The sequence below is a fragment of the Bidens hawaiensis genome, unplaced genomic scaffold, assembly GCF_021521415.1.
Source record: "Bidens hawaiensis isolate Kalapana, Puna unplaced genomic scaffold, B.hawaiensis_p1.1 tig00038460_1, whole genome shotgun sequence".
NCBI lineage: Eukaryota > Viridiplantae > Streptophyta > Magnoliopsida > Asterales > Asteraceae > Bidens > Bidens hawaiensis.
Genome location: NW_027505542.1, coordinates 46,591 through 68,468, shown reverse-complemented (window position 1 = coordinate 68,468; position 21,878 = coordinate 46,591). Strand labels below are relative to the sequence as shown.

Below are 21,878 nucleotides of genomic sequence, written 5' to 3'. Positions count from 1 at the left end.
TATAACTTAAACTCTTTGTTTGTATCCACAAAATAACTCCAGGGTCCTATCTACAACATTTATTAAATATTATAATATCATATTACTAACCCAAACCCATATTTCAAGTCTGGAACCCGTAACCCGTTAACCGTTTTGTTTCCTTGGACCATAATCTTCGTATAATAAACAAAATTTGATTCACCAAATCATTCTTTAAGTTTGAACGATCTGCACGGTCATTTCAATTTAGGAAAAAGGATCGTGTATTGATATAATTGATTAAAATAACTAGCGGGCTTAACTATTTTGTATAATACGACATAAACATAATCAAGGGTTAATTAAACTGGTTTACATATGCTTCTTGGTCTCACGAAGCTAATCCTTAATCATAATTGCACCAAAATCCCCTGCAACTCACTATTCTTACTCGATTTTGGCCGCTGTTGATATTTCATCGTTCATCATCAGCATAACATCATATGAGGTAATTAAATACATCATTAAGCTTGTCGTTAAGCATACTACAATAGCCCCATGATTGATTAAGCAAATACAAACATATTTAATCAATTTAGAATTCTAGGGTTCATGATTGATTTGGGGGAACTCGACTGTGTACATTTAATATATCGTTTTCATATTATCACCAAATGATTAACCAGTCCAACGGGTTTGGCCGTTGTGCGTGATTCTCTTAGGTCAGCGAATGGCGCGGGTTTGGGTCCCGGCCAAGGCAGTTTTAGCTTCTTTTTTTTAAATTGTTGTTAGTTATTATAATTAATTTTAACAAATGATAAATTATATCAATTATTAGATAAACATTATTTTATTAAAACCGACATCTTGAAGTTATGTTTCTTGTCAAATATCGTTTAAAACTTTCGTTTACGTATATATATATATATATTATAAGTATATATATATTTTATAATAATATATCATCGTTACTTCATTAAAATCCGAAACTTTTAACTCATGTTTTCTTGTCATTGAACGTCAAACTCGTCACATATATATGTGTATGTATATATATATATATTATATTAATTTTTAAACGATAATCTAATAGACATATTAAACACGTTAAATAAAACTTTATCTTTAAAGCTTTGTTGACGATTCAATGTATATTTTTATTTACACATTATAATTTTAATTTATTTATTTACTTATATTTATTTTATCTTAAACCATGTTTATATATTTTTTGTGCACAGAAATTTGACACCGTGGATAAGTTATCCTAACATATGTTCTTGGATCAGTTATCCTTAGTCGGATCCCGTCAGGATCAAGGATCCTCAGTACTTATTATTTACTAAGGGTTGTTTCTTGTGTATAACATTATATTTGACAGATGTAACGGCTAAGAGACCTGGTCTACCCCTATTTCGCAGCCTGAGTAATGGAGCACGTGGTCAAAGTGGCTGTTACGTTTATATTGAAGACAATGGCGGATATTTAGGAAACTTAATTAATACCTTTATTATTCATAAAGTCATTGAGTTATTATCTTTTATGTATATATTGAGGCTATGATCAGCTAGGAAACACACTCTGCTCTCTATGAAATTAGCAATACACACACACACTTAGAAAATATTGTATCACTGATCATAATCTCCACCATTGTAACCCGGGTTTTTTTTCCTTTGATCTAATCAAGATCAAGGGGTTTTTCCTCACAACAAATCACGGTGTTCATCTCTATTTCGTTCATATATTCATTATTGTCATCATAGCACGAATCCTCACATAACATATTTGGATACATTTTCCTTAGTATATTTTTGTCCAAAACAATACTAATATAATTTATTATTTTAATTGTTTAATTAGTTATTTTATCAAGTATAAAATCAATGGTATTTTGTAATAATTCCTCCAAACAAAGGATAACAATAATATTGGTTTGCAATAATAATAATAATAATAACCGTAGAAATTAATTGTTCAATCAATAACATTCTAATCCCAAACATAATTCAATTCCATCAAAATCTTATTTTATTAAATCATGTTATATCTTTATGATTAATCTTATTACAATTATTTAACTAAGAATCCTTGACGGTATATTTCGAAGGATTTATCTTTCTCATATCATCACTTTTATTTCGTTCATGCGGATCAGGTGAGTAATCACTCTCCTTTTTACTTATTTTTAAATCCTTTTACGGACATATGCGTACTTACAATATTTATATATTATCTAGTATTCAAAACCGCAACTGTTTAATCCTTGTGTGTATATCAGTTTATGCCTAACTTGCCATATGCTTACTTTCTTTATTTGAATACATTTCGGAGAGGTCCAACATATTCTCAGTCTAGTATGATCATACGACCGTCGTAGTGGCCGGCGTCCGACGCATTGACAATGGTTTCACCGACATCTCATTCTTGGTAACCAATGCTCATTCGCATGGCAACGATTTAGCCCTTTCTTTATGGTTTGGTTGATTATTTATATGCTATCGTTTAACTGTTTATTCTCACATGAATAGTTAGTATCTTTAATTTATTATATATTATTACTATTGTGTCTTAAACTGGTGTTTTACTCACTCAACATGTGTTGTTGACAAAAATATATTTTATACGCATTTGCAGGTTATCAGTTTGGTTGTTTAGCAAGATGAAGATCACGTAGAGATGCCCTTTTAGAATACAAACTTAATTGATCATTGTTGTAATTTCTTTATACTTGATGTACTTAACTGTAATTGTTTTATTTAAATAAATTAAATAGATATGGTCATTTATCAATATTGTATAATAGTACCTTGAGAGCTGTGGACAATCAGCTCACACCCCGGCATTTCCGCCGTAGGTTGGGGTGTGACACCTGGTTTGACGTTGTCAGCCATAAAGAGGGTCTTAAGGTTTAACTACAACAAAATAAAAGACAAAAACCGACTTAACGACTCTATTGTTTCGATGGAGAGAGGAAACCATGATTAGCTTTTCAAGACTGAAATGGATCATTGTTTTTATTTCGAACAACTTGTTAAAATAAGAAACCCTTATATCTAGAAATAAATTCATCAAGTTGGGTCAGATGTGACATTGTTCGAGGAACCCAAGATGTTGTCGGAGTAAAGGATCATCAACAAGGGTGTTCTAGTGCGTTGTAATTTCTTATCCCAGACTTTTATCATTTAATGATGCGATGTGAATCACTAGAAACATATGAAGTGTATGGCTAACCCAATAATGAAATTTTTGTAAGGGGACAAGAGCAGGCTACCATGAGACAATAGTTCTTCTTTCTAAAGATTTTCGATTCGGAACTATTGTAAGTCTAAGGTTCAATACTGAAAAGCTGATGCAGCGTATGATGAGAATCCGAAGGCTAATCACATTGATTCTTGGAATACCCGTGAAGATCCTTCCCCAAACCCCCAAATTCGACCCAAAAGTCAAGAACTTGAAAAGCCAAAAGTTTTTTTATTAATTCTGATCAGTGATCAGTTACGTTACATTCATATCATATTAATAGAAAAGACAAAATAGGTTTGGGCCGAAACAAACAACCAAAGGCCCTACAACAGCCCAAAACAATACACAAAAAGTAGATGAAAAACACAAAAGTGGCCCAAAAGTGTATCTAGAGGCCTGTTTTCGGAAAAATAAACGGGATACGACATGTTACCACAACATGGCCCACGTTCCAATAATTGTTATGACCGGTAGCCCAAGTTAAGCCCATTTTCGTGTAGCTCCTTTTGAAGCGCGATCTTGGGCCTCCAGAAACATAATGGCCCGGTCTTCTATACTTGGGCCCACATCATTCCCCCTGGATAGAAAAAATTCGACTTCGAATCAGTAGAACATTCATCATCAAAAGTGTACCCGTAATAAGGTAGTAAATGTTTCACATTAAACACATCAGAACAACGAGTGTGACTCGGCAACTTTAGACGATAAGCATTTTAGTTTATCTTATCCACAATTTCCACGGGTCCAATATTCTTAGCTGATAACTTGTTGTATTCCTCAACAGAAAAACGTCTTTTGTCAAAACAGCCCAGACAAAATCACCTTCTTCAAATTCAACACGTCGTCGCTTCTGATCAGCAGCCTGCTTGTACTTTGAATTGGCTCGAACCAGGTTGTCATGCATATCTTTATGAATCTCATGTAGCCCTTCAACAAAATCTTTCACCTTCTTGGGAACAGAAACAGGAACGGGAAGTGACATCAGGTCAAGGGGTGCCCGTGGCTGAGCATAATAAACCACTTGAAAAGGACTTAACCCGGTACTTCGATTGACAACATGATTATGAGCAAACTCAGCTTGACATAGTTTTTGATCCCAGGCCTTAACATGTTCACCCACAAGGCACCGTAGTAAATTTCCAAGTGAACGATTAACCACTTCAGTCTGCCCATCTGTCTGAGGGTGGTAGGCACTACTGAAATTGAGCTGAGTATTCATCATCTTTCACAAACTATGCCAAAAATGACTTAAAAAACGAGTGTCCCGGTCACACACAATAGAAGTTGGTAACCCATGCAATCGGTAAATATCTCGAAAGAACAATTGAGCTACATTAACTGCACCTGTCCTCTTCTTGAAAGGAACAAAGTGAGCCATTTTAGAAAACCTATCAACAACAACAAATATTGAATCATGACCACGCTGAGTACGTGGTAATCCTAACACGAAATCTATGCTAATATCAACCCAAGGCTGTGAAGGAACGGGTAAAGGCATATAGAGCCCAACATTAGTAGCGGTTCCCTTTGACACTTGACAGACCCTACAACGTTTCATAAACCGGTCTACTTCCTTGCGCATAGTGGGCCAAAAGTATGAAACTTGCACCAACTGTAAAGTACGGTCCTTTCCAACATGCCCTTCACCATGTAACTATTGAATGATTTGAAGGCGAAGACTTGAATCTGGAATACACAATTGATTTCCCTTGAAAAGGAAACCGTCATGCACTAGAAAATCTAACCTCTTCCCATATTGCACATCCTACAAAACAACAGAAAAATAAGGGTCCACCATTAGTTGTTCCTTGAAGGTGTCTAGACCCGACACACCAACCCTCATACAGACAAGCAAATTACTCCTCCTACTCAAAGAATCTGCCACCCGATTCGAAACCCCAGACTTGCGTTTCAACACAAAAGTAAATTTTTCCAAGAAAGCCATCCATCTTGCGTGCTTATGAGACACCTTGTCCTGACTACGAATATGCCTCAAGGAATCATGATCCGTAAAAAGAAAAAAACTCCTTATGGAACAAATAGTGGGTCCAATGTTTCAGAGCCTGGACCACTACATGAAACTCAATATCATAAGTGCTATAACGAAGCTTAGCACCTGTCAACTTTTCACTGAAATAGGCAACGGGCCGCCTCCCTTGACTTAGAACTGCCCCAATTCCACCATTCGAGGCATCTGTATATAGCTCAAAAGCTTTAGAAATGTCTGTTAATACTAGAATCAGCGCCTTTGTAAGTTTTTCTTTAATTAACTGAAAAGCTGACTCAACATCTTCACTCCACATAAAGTTCTTCCCTTTCATACAGTCTGTCACTGGTGCCATAATGGAACTGAAATTTCGTATGAATCGCCTATAAAATGAAGCAAGACCATGGAAACTTCGTACTTTAGTTATTGATTTTCGGGTTGGCCACTGCTTAATGGCTGCAACTTTTGTAACACCCCGTAACCGCAGCGGAAACGTACACGGGATGCAACAGACACATCTGATATCGACAGCATTGCTTATAAAGAAAATACCACTACATTAATTTATAACATATTACATTGTTGCGAGTTGCGTTACTGTCTAGGTGTCACACACATATATTACCAATAAGACATTAATATATATTCATTACAAAACATAGAGCAGCAAGCTTCCAACAGGTAGCACAGATAGTTAAGCACATATCAATCATTCCAACTTGGGCATACCTAGAAAACATGTAAAGAAAACGGGTCAACTACGAATAGTTGGTGAGTTTCACTAATTTAAATAAACACTGACAAATCATTTTAATAATCATTTATTAACAATATAATCATGCTGGGAACTATGTTACCCCAGGACATTTCCATTAACTTTCTGGGAACTATGTTACCCCAGAACAATAATAACCCCTGGGAACTATGTTACCCCAGAACAATAATAACCCCTGGGAACTATGTTACCCCAGAACAATAATAACCCCTGGGAACTATGTTACCCCAGAACAATAATAACCCCTGGGAACTATGTTACCCCAGAACAATAATAACCCCTGGGAACTATGTTACCCCAGAACAATAACACATGATAAACATTTTATATATATTCTGTGCATCAGACCATATATATATAAATGTACAAGTATTTCCATACGATCGGTATGTACTTAAATACTTTAAATAAGACATGTTTTCCGCCCCGGGAAAATATAATTAAAACAATTCATTAAAAGGGGCTCGTGAAAACTCACCTTTTGTGAGTCGGTGAGTAATACAAGGAACAGCTACGTGCCTGGATCTGTAATATAATATCTAGTCGTTACTATATAATTCCCATAACTTAAATACGTATCAATCGGTACATCTGGGAACATTGTTAACCCAGTACTGTACTCGATTCGGGGACTATGTTACCCCGTGACACTTCTAAGGACTCAGATTGTGACATTGCTTAGAGTTTGACAGTCAATTTAGTTAAGGTGATGAAATTATAGCTCGGTTTAACACCCCGTTTGGCCGTGGGGCCCGTTTCCGGTATTTCGGTGCCGGAAACGGTAAAATCGGGTAAAATTACCCAAATCATCCGAATTATTTTCGGATGATTTATTTTTACTTAATTTACTTAGATTTATGAAATAGTCCATTTTTAGAGTTTTCATGTACCAGTCAGCTCGCTTATGCGAACTTTGCCGGTTTACACGTTTTAAGCTTTAAAAACTTGTTTTTATGTTCTTTTTAGCACAAATAATTACCCGATTAGTCTCGGGTCTTGAAATTTTGCACAAAACTTAATTTGACAGTAAGGAATTTTTGTAAAAATTTTCCAGATTTATTTTCTTATATTTACATTTATTTATCTATTTTTAAATCACATTAAAATACTAAATATATCAAAAATACCAAAACACTTTAGAAAAATCCCAAATTTTTCTGGGATGATCTCTATCATCCTCATAACTTTCTGGAATTTTTCCAGATTTATTTTCCTATATTTACATTTATTTATCTATTTTTAAATCTCATTAAAATACTAAATATATCAAAAATACCAAAACACTTTAGAAATATCTCAAATTTTTCTGGGATGATCTCTATCATCCTCATAACTTTCTGGAATTTTTCCAGATTTATTTTCCTATATTTACATTTATTTATCTATTTTTAAATCTCATTAAAATACTAAATATATCAAAAATACCAAAACACTTTAGAAAAATCCCAAATTTTTCTGGGATGATCTCTATCATCCTCATAACTTTCTGGAATTTTTCCAGATTTATTTTCCTATATTTACATTTATTTATCTATTTTTAAATCTTATTAAAACACTAAATATGTCAAAAAATACCAAAACACTTTAGAAAAATCCCAAATTTTTCTGGGATGATCTCTATCATCCTCAGAACTTCCTGGAATTTTTCCAGAATTTAAAACTTATTTTTCAAGCCATTTTCACCCAAAACCGAGCTAGAAAGCCCTAGAACTCGTTTCACCGAAAAGCCTACTTAGGCTTTTCCAACTGAGCGCAAATTTTGTGGGTGACTTTTATATGATATAAAAAGCTTATCTTAAATTTTCCGGAATTTTTCATCATGTTTTGTTATTTTTCATTATTTTTGGCCAAAACCGAGCATTAAATTCACCGAATATTCCTTTTTTATTTAAAAATTACCAAAAATTCACAGATCTCATATTTCCATGTGTAGATCATCTCTGTGAAATTTCGTGACCCAACTCTAAGCACACGAAAATCTGTCCAAATTTCATATACACACGAAAACCGAACTATTTTGTGTTTTCTAGCTTTAGATCGCAAGGATCTCGGTTTCTAGCCTTTGCTAGCCGCTAGATACAACACTTACAAGCACCTCAACACCACACCAAGCAAGTTATACCCACAATCAAGCCATTTCTTTCCTAGTGTCGGTTTTTATGCAAAAACAAAGGTTTTAACCGTAAAAATCCGTTCTCGACTCTTTTTACTCATTTCTTGGACCAAGATCCCTTGTATAACATGTATACATCTCTTGATCATGCAAGAGTCGGTTTCATCTCGGGTTTTCACCCATCTTTCACTTGGAAATCCATTTTAACAAGATTTTAACCGTAAAATTTTATTCTAAACACTTTTAACTCATTACTTGGATCAAGATCCTTTGTATAACTTGTATACATCCCTTGATCATACGAGAACCGGTTCCATCTCGGGTTTTCACCCATATTTCACTTGGAACCTCTTGTTCTTGCAAAACAACTCAAAGTAAAGAAACCAACACCAAAGATCATGTATTATAACATGTTTATACCTTGTGTTCTTGATTAGAAGAGATGGATTTGATGAACACTTGAAAGTATGAAAGGATTTGAGAGAGTTTTTATGTGAAATGGGTTGTAAAAAAAAGAAAATGAAATGAATGATAATATCAAAGGACCGATCGGTCCAATATGGTGGATGGGGGTGGGCCCCACAAATCCATTCTAAGCCACATATTCGGATTACGCAATCCGGATAATGTTGTGGATAATCTGGCTCAGTTCGTTTCTCGTTTAAACTCGTAATTCGGCTTAAAACGAGCATAAAATGGTTGTTTTTCGGGTGAAAATAAAATTTACATAAAACTGATTTAAAAACTTTAAAAACTTAACCCATGACATTAAAACATCATATTATTAATAATTACGCATCTTTTTCGGCTTGATTGATCGTCTCTTGCTTGGTTTGGTGTTAAAGGTTTCGTTTATCGTACCGACGTACCAATAAATCGAAATCCTTTTTCTGTGCTATAATTCACTTATCCCGAAGCATTAATACTTCATAAATATCACTAAACATTATATATTTCGTCTATAATGTAATTCCCGATTCGTTCGGGTTTCAATAATCGTTCATTGGTTGATTGTAATTCCAATACGATTCACTATATAATTGAGTATGATTCATACTGTGAACCATATATATTCGTATAAACGTGCTATAACTCATATAATCAATATTAAATAACACGCAAATAGTATATACCGGCTAGGGTATACCTGGATTTGCAGGAATCGTTACATTCTCCCCCCGTTATAAAAATTTCGTCCTCGAAATTTTACGCGTCAACTACTTCCTTTTGAGGAAATAGGTGGGGGTATTTCTTCCGAAATTCGTCCTTTCGTTCCCAAGTAAATTCTGGGCCTCGTTGCGAATTCCATCTAACTTTGACCAACGAGATCTTATTGTGTCTAAGTTGCTTGATTTTACCGTCCACTATTTCGACGGGCTCCTCTACGAAGTTGAGCCTATCACTTATTTGCACACCCTCTAAGGGTAACACCGATGTCTCATCCGCCAGACATCTTTTCAAATTCGACACATGAAACACGTTATGAACTGCACTTAGTTCCTCAGGCAGTTCTAGTCGGTAAGCTACCGGACCGATCTTTGCAGTAATAATGAATGGTCCAATATATCTAGGGGCCAACTTCCCCGCCTTTCCAAATCTGACCACCCCTTTCCAGGGTGATACTTTTAGATATACTTTTTCACCCTTCTCAAATGACAACGGTTTTCGACGGTTATCGGCATAACTCTTCTGCCGGTCCCGCGCGGCTTTTAGGTTGTTCTTAATTTCAAGAATCTTGCTGGTCGTCTCCTGGACCAGATCCGATCTAATGATCTGCGGGTCTCCCACTTCAGACCAGCAAAGTGGTGATCGGCACTTCCGCCCATACAATGCTTCATAAGGTGCTGCCTTTATACTGCTATGGTAACTGTTATTATAGGAAAATTCAACGAGTGGGAGATGTTGATCCCAATTTCCCTTAAAGTCCAGTACGCAGGCACGAAGCAAATCCTCCAAAGTTTGAATGGTCCTCTCAGACTGGCCATCGGTCTGAGGGTGGTAAGCTGTGCTTAGGTCAATACGTGTTCCCAACGCTTCTTGGACAGCTTGCCAAAGTTTGGAGGTGAAATGGCTATCCCTATCGGAGATGATCGAGATGGGGATGCCATGACGAGACACTATTTCATTTATATAAATTTGCGCAAGTCTCTCAGTGTTATAATTATTCCTAATTGGAATGAAATGTGCTGATTTGGTTAATCGATCCACGATTACCCAAATTGCATCATGACCTCGGGGCGTCTTGGGGAGGTGTGTCACAAAATCCATTGTGATCTGCTCCCACTTCCATTCCGGAATTTCCGGTTGTTGCAACATTCCCGAAGGTTTCTGGTGCTCCGCCTTAACTCTCGCACACGTCGTACATTTGCCGACGTATGTGGCTATATCCTTTTTCATTCCTGGCCACCAGTAAAATTCTTTCACATCCTTGTACATTTTATCTGATCCCGGATGTATGGAATATTTCGATTTATGTGCTTCATCCATGATCAAATCACGAAGGTCATGGAGGGTCGGGATCCAAATCCGATTTTTGAAATAAAGAATTTCGTCCACACGCTGTTCGAAATTCTTCTCATTCCCGTAAAGTCCTTCTTTATCCAATTGGCCCTCTTTCAACGCCTCGCGTTGAGCGACTCGAATCAAATCTGAAAGGTTCGACTGGACTATCATCCCCAACGCTCGCACACTTAGTGGCTTGACTCGATCCTTTCTACTCAAGGCATCGGCTACAACGTTAGCCTTGCCGGGGTGATATCGTATGTCACAGTCATAGTCACTCAGCAACTCGACCCATCTTCGTTGCCTCATATTCAGTTCTTTCTGATCGAATATGTGTTGCAAACTTTTATGATCAGTGAATATGGTGCACTTTGTACCGTAGAGATAGTGTCTCCAGATTTTAAGTGCAAAGATGACTGCTCCCAGTTCCAAGTCATGAGTAGTGTAGTTTTTCTCATGAACTTTTAACTGTCGAGACGCATAGGCTATGACCTTTTTATTTTGCATTAACACGCATCCTAACCCTTTACGGGATGCGTCACAATATACAACAAATCCATCGTCTCCGTCGGGGAGACTTAAGATTGGCGCTTGACACAACCTTTGCTTTAGTGTTTGAAAAGCCGTTTCCTGCTCTTCACCCCATTCATATTTCCGATCCTTTTGAGTCAGGAGGGTTAAAGGTTGGGCGATGCTGGAAAAGTTCTCTATAAATCGACGATAGTATCCAGCTAAGCCTAAGAATTGGCGGATTTCCTTTGGAGATTTAGGCGCTTGCCAATCCTTAATTGCTTCAACTTTACTCGGATCAACGTGTATTCCTTGGTGGTTTATAACGTGACCGAGGAATTGCACCTCTTGTAACCAGAAGTTACACTTGGAGAATTTTGCATACAACTTCTCCTGATCCAAGAGCTCCAAAACTAACCTCAAATGTCGCTCATGTTCTTCTTTACTTTTTGAATATATCAAAATATCGTCAATAAATACAATGACGAATTTGTCGAGATAGGGTTTACAGACTCGGTTCATGAGATCCATGAACACCGCTGGCGCATTTGTTAGCCCAAAAGGCATAACTAGAAATTCGTAGTGGCCGTAGCGAGTCCGAAACGCAGTTTTTGGGATATCCTCCTCTTGAATTCTAACTTGGTGGTATCCCGATCTAAGATCAATTTTTGAGAAATAGCTCGCACCTTGTAGTTGGTCGAACAAATCATCGATTCGGGGAAGAGGATACCTATTTTTGATGGTTAATTTGTTCAATTCCCTGTAGTCAATGCACATTCGAAGGCTTCCGTCCTTCTTTTTCACAAATAGTACAGGTGCACCCCACGGGGAATAACTGGGACGTATAAACCCCTTATCCAACAATTCCTGCAACTGGTTGGATAGTTCTTGCATCTCGGACGGTGCAAGTCTGTAAGGGGCCTTAGCAACAGGGCCGGCTTGAGGTAATAAATCGATTCTGAATTTGACTTGTCGGGTTGGCGGTAAACCAGGAAGTTCCTCTGGAAAAACTTGTGGAAATTCGCGTACTACGGGAATATCGTCCACCCGTTTTTCCTCAGAATCAGCGGCCGTCAGGCTCGCTAGATACACCACACATCCCTGACGTATATATTTCAACACCTTGAGATGGGATATGAATGGTATCATGGTGCCGGATTTTTCTCCATGCACTAATACCTCCTCGTCATCCGACACCCGGATCTTGACGGTTTTCTTTTCGCAGTTTATTTCTACCCTGTTACGTGCCAACCAATCCATTCCCACTATCACGTCAAAACTACCCAATTCTACCGGTAACAAGTCAATCAGGAAGGATTGTTCGCTCAGAATAAAAGGGCAATTCCGAACAATCCGATTAACTGTCATGGTTTTACCGTTAGCGACTTCTACGGTGTAAGGTTCTATGGTTTCACCAATAGGAAGGTTTGCTATCGAAAGGAATCTAACGGAGACAAAACTTCTATCGGCGCCTGTATCAAATAATACAGAAGCGTAATGATCAGAGACGAGGAAGGTACCTGTCACTACGCTGGGGTCCTGGCGCGCCTCGTTCGCTCCCATCACAAATGCTCGGCCTCGCGCCGGTTTGGACGACGATGGCTGACCCGCGAGTTGTCTCCCGTTTCCTTCCTGATTCAGTTTCGGGCAGTTCCTTTTGAAGTGATCCGTGCTGCCGCATTCGTAGCAAGCACGGCTAGTGGTCAGCATCTGGTTTCCTTGCGGGTTCTGCTGTCGGGCTGGTTGAGTTCTAAATGGTTGCGCCCGAATAGGTTGTGGTTGACGGTTCAGGTTGTTCAGATTTGTCTTACAATTTGGTGCGTAGTGTCCAACCCTGCCACACCGGTGGCACACCACCTCCTTGCACACGCCACTATGGTGGTAACCACATTTCCCACATTTAGGAAACGTTCCCCTCTGCGGTTCATGCCTTCCGCCCGAACTAGTCATGGCGTAGTTCTGGGCAGTAGGTCTAGCACGCTTACCTTGCTGTTTCTCTCGGATCCTATTGTCATACGTACCTCGCTTTCCCCCAGCCGACTCTCCTGTTGCCTTTATCGATCCGCTCCGCAAGAAATCATACGTGACTATGCCAGCCTGTGTCACTGCACCCTCATACGTCTGGTGCCCTCCCGCGTTAACTATACTCCTCACTACTGGAGTAAGTCCCCAAATATAACGTTCTACCCTCTTTGACTCTGGGGTGACCAACCACGGCACTAATCGTGACAGTTCATTAAACCGGTTGGTATATCCCAAGTGGTCCGCCCCATGCATCTCTAGGTTCCACAACTCATGTTCCAGTTTCTGCAATTCATTCTTTGGGCAGAAATGTTTCAAAACAAGATCCTTAAGCTCTGCCCAGGTCATGCGGTTTGTCGCCGCCTGACCTCGAGTCTGTACTATGGTGTTCCACCATGTCAAGGCATGGTCTGTGAACGTACAGGTGGCGTACTTAACGACACAATCCTCGGGACAGTTGCTGATATTCACCACTGACTCTATTTTCTCTAACCATTTCACTAACCCATTCGGTCCTTCCGACCCGTTAAACTCTAAAGGCTTGCATAACATAAAGTCCTTGATTGAACAACCCCTGGATGGTCCAGTGCGGTTGGTCTCTACAGTAGGGATAGGGCCATTACTGTCGGTAGCGACCACCGTAGGCGGTGCGTCATTACTCGGCATAGTGTTATCATTCCTTGGAGGATTAGCATTTTGTTCCCCGTCATTATTTATGGGCGTTTGATTGCTCGGAGGGGTTGGATTAGATGAATTATTAATACTGGCAGCGATGCGAGATACTATATCCGGTATCGCCGCCTCCAACTGTTGAGCAATCAAACGGCTCACATCTACTTCCGATATTTTCGTGGATCGTTTCGGTGCCATTCTACACAATCATCAAAGAAATATATATAATCAATACCATCTCAAAATATAAAACACAATACATATTTCATTCATTAGTAAACATTGATTCATATTACACAAACATCAATTTACATACTTTCAGTCAACATTACATAACTAGTTTTATTACAAGGGCCCTATGTTGGTATCATCTCGACATAACCCGTAAAGGGGTCAGTGCTTGAATGATACCCAAAAGTATCGATAATGATATGCCCTACAAGAGACCCCCTATGGGCCAGTGGTTGTACTATAACTAAACAAGATTCACTCCGTGTTAGTATCACCACTAACTACTTACACGGAGTATCAAAAAGCGGTTCAAGATTCTACCATCTAACACATCTACACATGGTGGTAAACCAACCCCACCAACACCGCCACCAGCACCACCAACACCGCCACCATAACCCGCATTCGGGTTTCCATCTGGTCGATCAACCAGTGGGAGTATGAGCACTCCCTCTTTAACTGGTTAATAGCATACTGGTGGTCCTGTATGCTGTCCCCGAGGTACGCTCGCCTCTGTACCCCCACGACCAGGGCGGCAGAGTGCTCGTTCACCTGTTCGGTGAGAACACGTAGCCAAGCCGCCAAGTCCCGTTCCTGCCTCGGAAGACCCCACACAGGTAGGGTCGCAGGCTCGGGTTGGGGGCGGGAAGACTCGCCCCGGTGGTATGTGGATCTGGGTGGGGTAACGGTGGGCGGAACATACGGGGCACTGATCCGCGCCGTGAGGCGGGGACCGTGTCTGGGGGGAATCGGGGCGGTCTGTGGTGCGGGCGGGGTAGGAGACCTGGTAACCCTAGCAGGGGAGGGTAAACTAGCACTCCTAGCTGGGGTGGTCTGTCTAGAAGTACTATGACTAGCCTCCGAAGGCTCGGAGCTGGGTGCTACACTTGGGCTTCCAGAGGCCCCGGAACTGACCTCTTCCGGGTCCTCTTCCGTCGACACACTAGGTGTTCTTGCCATTTTTACCTGCACACAAGTTAACAAACATATAGTCCCTTTTCATAGTGTAATTCATAATTAAATTAATCATGCACTTACTTATACAATTTTACCACATAATAATATTATCATATACTTACACATATGTTGCCAATTTTACCTATTTAAATTCCCCGTGACTTCCCCTGAATTCCCTCGTGCAGACAAGTCTGTTATTATGTTCCGGACCATAATAACCCACTTGTCCATCCAAGTTCATCCCGATCTCGTCACAATATATTATTAGTTGATATTCAGATCCTATAATACTTGAGCTACTGGTTATATTTTAGGTATCTTTTTCAGACATCCTAATTCTTTATAACCAATGGCTCTGATACCAAGTTCTGTAACACCCCGTAACCGCAGCGGAAACGTACACGGGATGCAACAGACACATCTGATATCAACAGCATTGCTTATAAAGAAAATACCACTACATTAATTTATAACATATTACATTGTTGCGAGTTGCGTTACTGTCTAGGTGTCACACACATATATTACCAATAAGACATTAATATATATTCATTACAAAACATAGAGCAGCAAGCTTCCAACAGGTAGCACAGATAGTTAAGCACATATCAATCATTCCAACTTGGGCATACCTAGAAAACATGTAAAGAAAACGGGTCAACTACGAATAGTTGGTGAGTTTCACTAATTTAAATAAACACTGACAAATCATTTTAATAATCATTTATTAACAATATAATCATGCTGGGAACTATGTTACCCCAGGACATTTCCATTAACTTTCTGGGAACTATGTTACCCCAGAACAATAATAACCCCTGGGAACTATGTTACCCCAGAACAATAATAACCCTGGGAACTATGTTACCCCAGAACAATAATAACCCATGGGAACTATGTTACCCCAGAACAATAATAACCCCTGGGAACTATGTTACCCCAGAACAATAATAACCCCTGGGAACTATGTTACCCCAGAACAATAATAACCCCTGGGAACTATGTTACCCCAGAACAATAATAACCCCTGGGAACTATGTTACCCCAGAACAATAACACATGATAAACATTTTATATATATTCTGTGCATCAGACCATATATATATAAATGTACAAGTATTTCCATACGATCGGTATGTACTTAAATACTTTAAATAAGACATGTTTTCCGCCCCGGGAAAATATAATTAAAACAATTCATTAAAAGGGGCTCGTGAAAACTCACCTTTTGTGAGTCGGTGAGTAATACAAGGAACAGCTACGTGCCTGGATCTGTAATATAATATCTAGTCGTTACTATATAATTCCCATAACTTAAATACGTATCAATCGGTACATCTGGGAACATTGTTAACCCAGTACTGTACTCGATTCGGGGACTATGTTACCCCGTGACACTTCTAAGGACTCAGATTGTGACATTGCTTAGAGTTTGACAGTCAATTTAGTTAAGGTGATGAAATTATAGCTCGGTTTAACACCCCGTTTGGCCGTGGGGCCCGTTTCCGGTATTTCGGTGCCGGAAACGGTAAAATCGGGTAAAATTACCCAAATCATCCGAATTATTTTCGGATGATTTATTTTTACTTAATTTACTTAGATTTATGAAATAGTCCATTTTTAGAGTTTTCATGTACCAGTCAGCTCGCTTATGCGAACTTTGCCGGTTTACACGTTTTAAGCTTTAAAAACTTGTTTTTATGTTCTTTTTAGCACAAATAATTACCCGAGCTGTGAAATTTCGTGACCCAACTCTAAGCACACGAAAATCTGTCCAAATTTCATATACACACGAAAACCGAACTATTTTGTGTTTTCTAGCTTTAGATCGCAAGGATCTCGGTTTCTAGCCTTTGCTAGCCGCTAGATACAACACTTACAAGCACCTCAACACCACACCAAGCAAGTTATACCCACAATCAAGCCATTTCTTTCCTAGTGTCGGTTTTTATGCAAAAACAAAGGTTTTAACCGTAAAAATCCGTTCTCAACTCTCTTTACTCATTTCTTGGACCAAGATCCCTTGTATAACATGTATACATCTCTTGATCATGCAAGAGTCGGTTTCATCTCGGGTTTTCACCCATCTTTCACTTGGAAATCCATTTTAACAAGATTTTAACCGTAAAATTTTATTCTAAACACTTTTAACTCATTACTTGGATCAAGATCCTTTGTATAACTTGTATACATCCCTTGATCATACGAGAACCGGTTCCATCTCGGGTTTTCACCCATATTTCACTTGGAACCTCTTGTTCTTGCAAAACAACTCAAAGTAAAGAAACCAACACCAAAGATCATGTATTATAACATGTTTATACCTTGTGTTCTTGATTAGAAGAGATGGATTTGATGAACACTTGAAAGTATGAAAGGATTTGAGAGAGTTTTTATGTGAAATGGGTTGTAAAAAAAAAGAAAATGAAATGAATGATAATATCAAAGGACCGATCGGTCCAATATGGTGGATGGGGGTGGGCCCCACAAATCCATTCTAAGCCACATATTCGGATTACGCAATCCGGATAATGTTGTGGATAATCTGGCTCAGTTCGTTTCTCGTTTAAACTCGTAATTCGGCTTAAAACGAGCATAAAATGGTTGTTTTTCGGGTGAAAATAAAATTTACATAAAACTGATTTAAAAACTTTAAAAACTTAACCCATGACATTAAAACATCATATTATTAATAATTACGCATCTTTTTCGGCTTGATTGATCGTCTCTTGCTTGGTTTGGTGTTAAAGGTTTCGTTTATCGTACCGACGTACCAATAAATCGAAATCCTTTTTCTGTGCTATAATTCACTTATCCCGAAGCATTAATACTTCATAAATATCACTAAACATTATATATTTCGTCTATAATGTAATTCCCGATTCATTCGGGTTTCAATAATCGTTCATTGGTTGATTGTAATTCCAATACGATTCACTATATAATTGAGTATGATTCATACTGTGAACCATATATATTCGTATAAACGTGCTATAACTCATATAATCAATATTAAATAACACGCAAATAGTATATACCGGCTAGGGTATACCTGGATTTGCAGGAATCGTTACAACTTTAGACTCGTCTACCAGTATTCCTTCCCCCGAAACAACATATCCCAAAAAGAGAACTTTTGGGGCCATGAAGACATGCTTCTTCTGGCTGCATAAAAACTGTCTTTTCGGAGTAAGGTCAAGACATGTCGTATATGGCTAACATGCTCACCAATATTAGCACTATAAATGAGAACATCATCAAAATACACCACCACAAGTTTACCGATAAAGGGCCTACACAACTAGTTCATGACTCGCATAAAAGTGTTGGGGGCATTAGATAAACCAAAAGGCATCACCAACCACTCATACAACCCTTCACGAGTCTTGAAGGCGGTTTTCCACCATCACCTGGTCTAAGGCGAATCTGATGGTACCCACTCTTTAAATCCAGTTTCGTGAAAATAGTGGAACCACATATTTGGTCAAGCAAATCATCAAGTCGAGGAATTGGAAATCTGTACCTGACAGTAATCTTGTTGATGGCACGACTATCAACACACATACGCCATGTTCCATCCTTCTTGGGGGTCAACAGAGCAGGGAAAACACATGGACTCATGCTTTCCCGAACATACCCCTTAGAAATCAAGTCTTCAACCTGCCTGCGCAACTCCTCATGCTCATTAGGACTCATTCTGTAGTGTGGCTTATTAGGCAGTTGGGCACCTAGCTCCAAATCAACATGGTGTTGGATGTCACGCAACGGGGGTAAACCATTTGATAATTCATCAGGAAAGACATCAACAAATTCATCAAATAATGGAGCCATAGCTTCATGAATTTTAGTCTCCTCAGACACTTCTCTCCTATCAACACGAAAACCGTTTCTGCATCTTTTAACTCCTCTTCAAACTGACTAATGGTCAACAGGTTACCTGAGTGCTTTGTGGCTAGCTTCTTGGGCTTGCTAGGAACAAGCGTTATCTTCACCCCAACAAATATGAAGCTATAAGAATTGGACCGCCCGTCATGTTCTATACTTCGATCATACTCCCTAGGTCTACCCAAAAACAAGTGACACGCATCCATAGGAACCACATCACACACAACATCATCTTTATATGTGGCCCCGATAGAAAAGGAAACAAGGGCCTTCTTACAGACCGTTACCTCTCCCCCTTTATTAAGCCATTGAAGCTTGTAAAGCTTGGGGTGGCTCTCCGTCTTCAAGGCCAACTTTTGGACTGCCTCTTCAGAAATCAGATTGTCACAACTTCCAGAATCGATAAAAAACGTGCAAACCATCCCCAGAATGGTACATGTGGAGTGGAAGATGTTACGCTTAAGCCATCCGTCCCCGTCAGCCTTTGGTGTATAGCAAGAACGCCTAACCACCAAGTTCACCCCCATATCACAGGTCAGAACAACCTCCTCATACTCAGGTTCTTCATCATACTCTGGGGCCTCTTCATACTCTTCATACTCAGATTCAACAAACAAATGCCTCTTACCAGCTTGTTTACAGCCAACTTGCCGATGGCCCGTCTCACTACACTTGAAACACTTCACCCCACTACTACTAGCCCCCTTAGAAGATGAACTGGCATTGTTAAACCACCCCAGTTTCTACTGAGTAGGCACGACACGAGGTCCTCCACCACCCGACCCCGAACCTCCTCCAGTAAGGGCTGGTGAATCTGAACTGCCCACCCGATGGTTTTGTTTTTCAAAAGCCAATGCCCGTTGGTGTGCCTCGGGGATTGCTAACGGATCAAAAAGACTTACCGAGTCCAAGATATGAACCCTTAAACCCCCAATATACCGAGTAACAAGTTGTTCATCTATTTCTTGAATATCGTTACGAGCCACCAATTGGTAAAACTCGGTTGTATAATCATCAACTGATCGGGATCCCTGCTTCAGATTCTGCAAATGTTGATACATCAACCGTTGAAAGTTGTGAGGCAAAAAGCTAGACCGCAAACATTTTTTCATCTTGGGCCATGCCACAATCCTTGACTTCCCAAGCTTGTTTCGTGTCACCTTCAATTGTTGCCACCACGCTGATGCCCTCCCACGTAGCCTGGTAGTGATCAAAGGTACCCGCTTATTTTTAGGCACCTCCTTGAATTCAAACACCTACTTTATCGTGGCCAACCAATCAATGAACCCTTCTGGATCCAAACTAGTCCCATCAAATTCTGGAATATCGATTCGCATCCCAAAATCCCATTGCCGATTGCCATCCCCATGTTCACGCCTTGGTTCCTTCTCATGAACCTCATCGGAAAACGAATCATCATCACCATAAAAAGGATTATCAAAGGGACGCCCATCCCTGTTTTCAGGTGCCTTCCTTCTATGATTCATCAAGTCAGCCATCGATCAGTCAGTTGATCGACCACTTGATCCAATCATTGCCCCACCCGTGCCATAAACTGTTGTTCCAACTCTCGTTCATAAACCTCATCGATTGGTTGCCTGTTTCTCCTTGGAGGCATTTTTGAGCCAGGAATTCGGCTTTGATACCAACTGATGCAACGTACGATGAGAATCCGAAGGCTAATCACGTTGATTCTTGGAATACCCATGAAGATCCTTCCCCAAACCCCCAAATTTGACCCAAAAGTCAAGAACTTGAAAAGCCAAAAGTTTTTTATTAATACTGATCAATGATCAGTTAGGTTACATTCATATCATACTAATAGAGAAGCCAAAATAGGTTTGGGCCGAAACAAACAACCAAAGGCCCAACAACAGCAAAAAAAAACACAAAAAGTAGACGAAAAACACAAAAGTGGCCCAAAAGTGTATCTAGAGGCCCGATTTCGGAAAAATAAATGGGATAACCCGCCTATGTCATGTTACCACAACGTGGCCCACGTTCCAACGGTCGTTATGACTGGTAGAACGTCTGAAAAGGAGGTCCGTAGCCCAAGTTAAGCCCATTTTTGTGTAGCTCCTTTTGAAGCGCGATCTTGAGCCTCTAGAAACATAATGGTCCGGTCTTCTATACTTGGGCCCACATCAAAAGTTTTATTCAAACACACATGTTAATTCAGATTATAAAAAAACCTAATTTCATGTATTTAGGTTCAAACTAGAGCAAGTAATAATAATTTCGGTTTCAAATAGAGAACTGGATGTTTAAGATGCAGAGAACTTCTGTAAGAAAATTGAATTACCGTTGTCGAATATACCTGTGTGGACCTTTGGTTGTTTACAGGGGATGACAAATCAGAATCAAAGACATTATTGAGAATGCCTTTGAGCTCATTTCAAAATTTGTTGGTTGAGGCATAATGTAAACATCTGCTTTTCATGGACAACAATTGCAATTATAATGATACTGTAAACATCTATTTATCATTTATTTTGGTGGCTCTAGGTTGAAGTGATGCAGATATAAGGAAGAGCAGTGAACATCCATATGGTTTGCAGCACGAGGCCTAGTGTGATGTTGTTAGCCATAAATGGGGTCTTAAGGTTTAACTACTACAAAATAAGAGACTAAAACCGACTTAACGACTCTATTTTCTGACAACGATAGGAAACCGTGATTAGATTTTTGGGACTATAAATGGATCATTGCTTTTTATTTTGAAAAACTTGATATAATAGGAAAGCCTTATATCTTGAAATTAATTCATCAGGTTAGGTGAGATGTCACATTGTTCGAGGAACCCAAGATGTTGTCAGAATAAAGGATTATCAACAAAGGCGTTCTAGTGCGTTGTAGAATCTTATCCAAAACTTGTATCATTTAATGATGTGATGTGAATCACTAGAAACATGTGAAGTGTATGGCTAACCCAATAATGAATGTTTCGCAAGGGGACAAAAGCAGGCTACCATGAGACAAAAATTCTTCTTTCTAAAGAGATTCGATTAGAAACTATT

General features: G+C 39.2%; 1 protein-coding gene across 1 annotated transcript in view; it reads left to right on the top strand.

Annotated features, from left to right (window-relative positions):
• The window catches only part of LOC143613835 (transcription factor ICE1-like), an 89,481-nt gene extending 68,050 nt beyond the window's left edge, over window positions 1-21,431 (top strand). The window contains exon 4 of the mRNA XM_077087445.1: window positions 21,374-21,431. Within this exon, the coding sequence (XP_076943560.1) occupies window positions 21,374-21,376 (3 nt within the window). The 3' untranslated portion in view covers window positions 21,377-21,431. The remainder of the gene's footprint in view (window positions 1-21,373) is intronic.
• The last annotated feature ends 447 nt before the right edge of the window (window positions 21,432-21,878 follow it).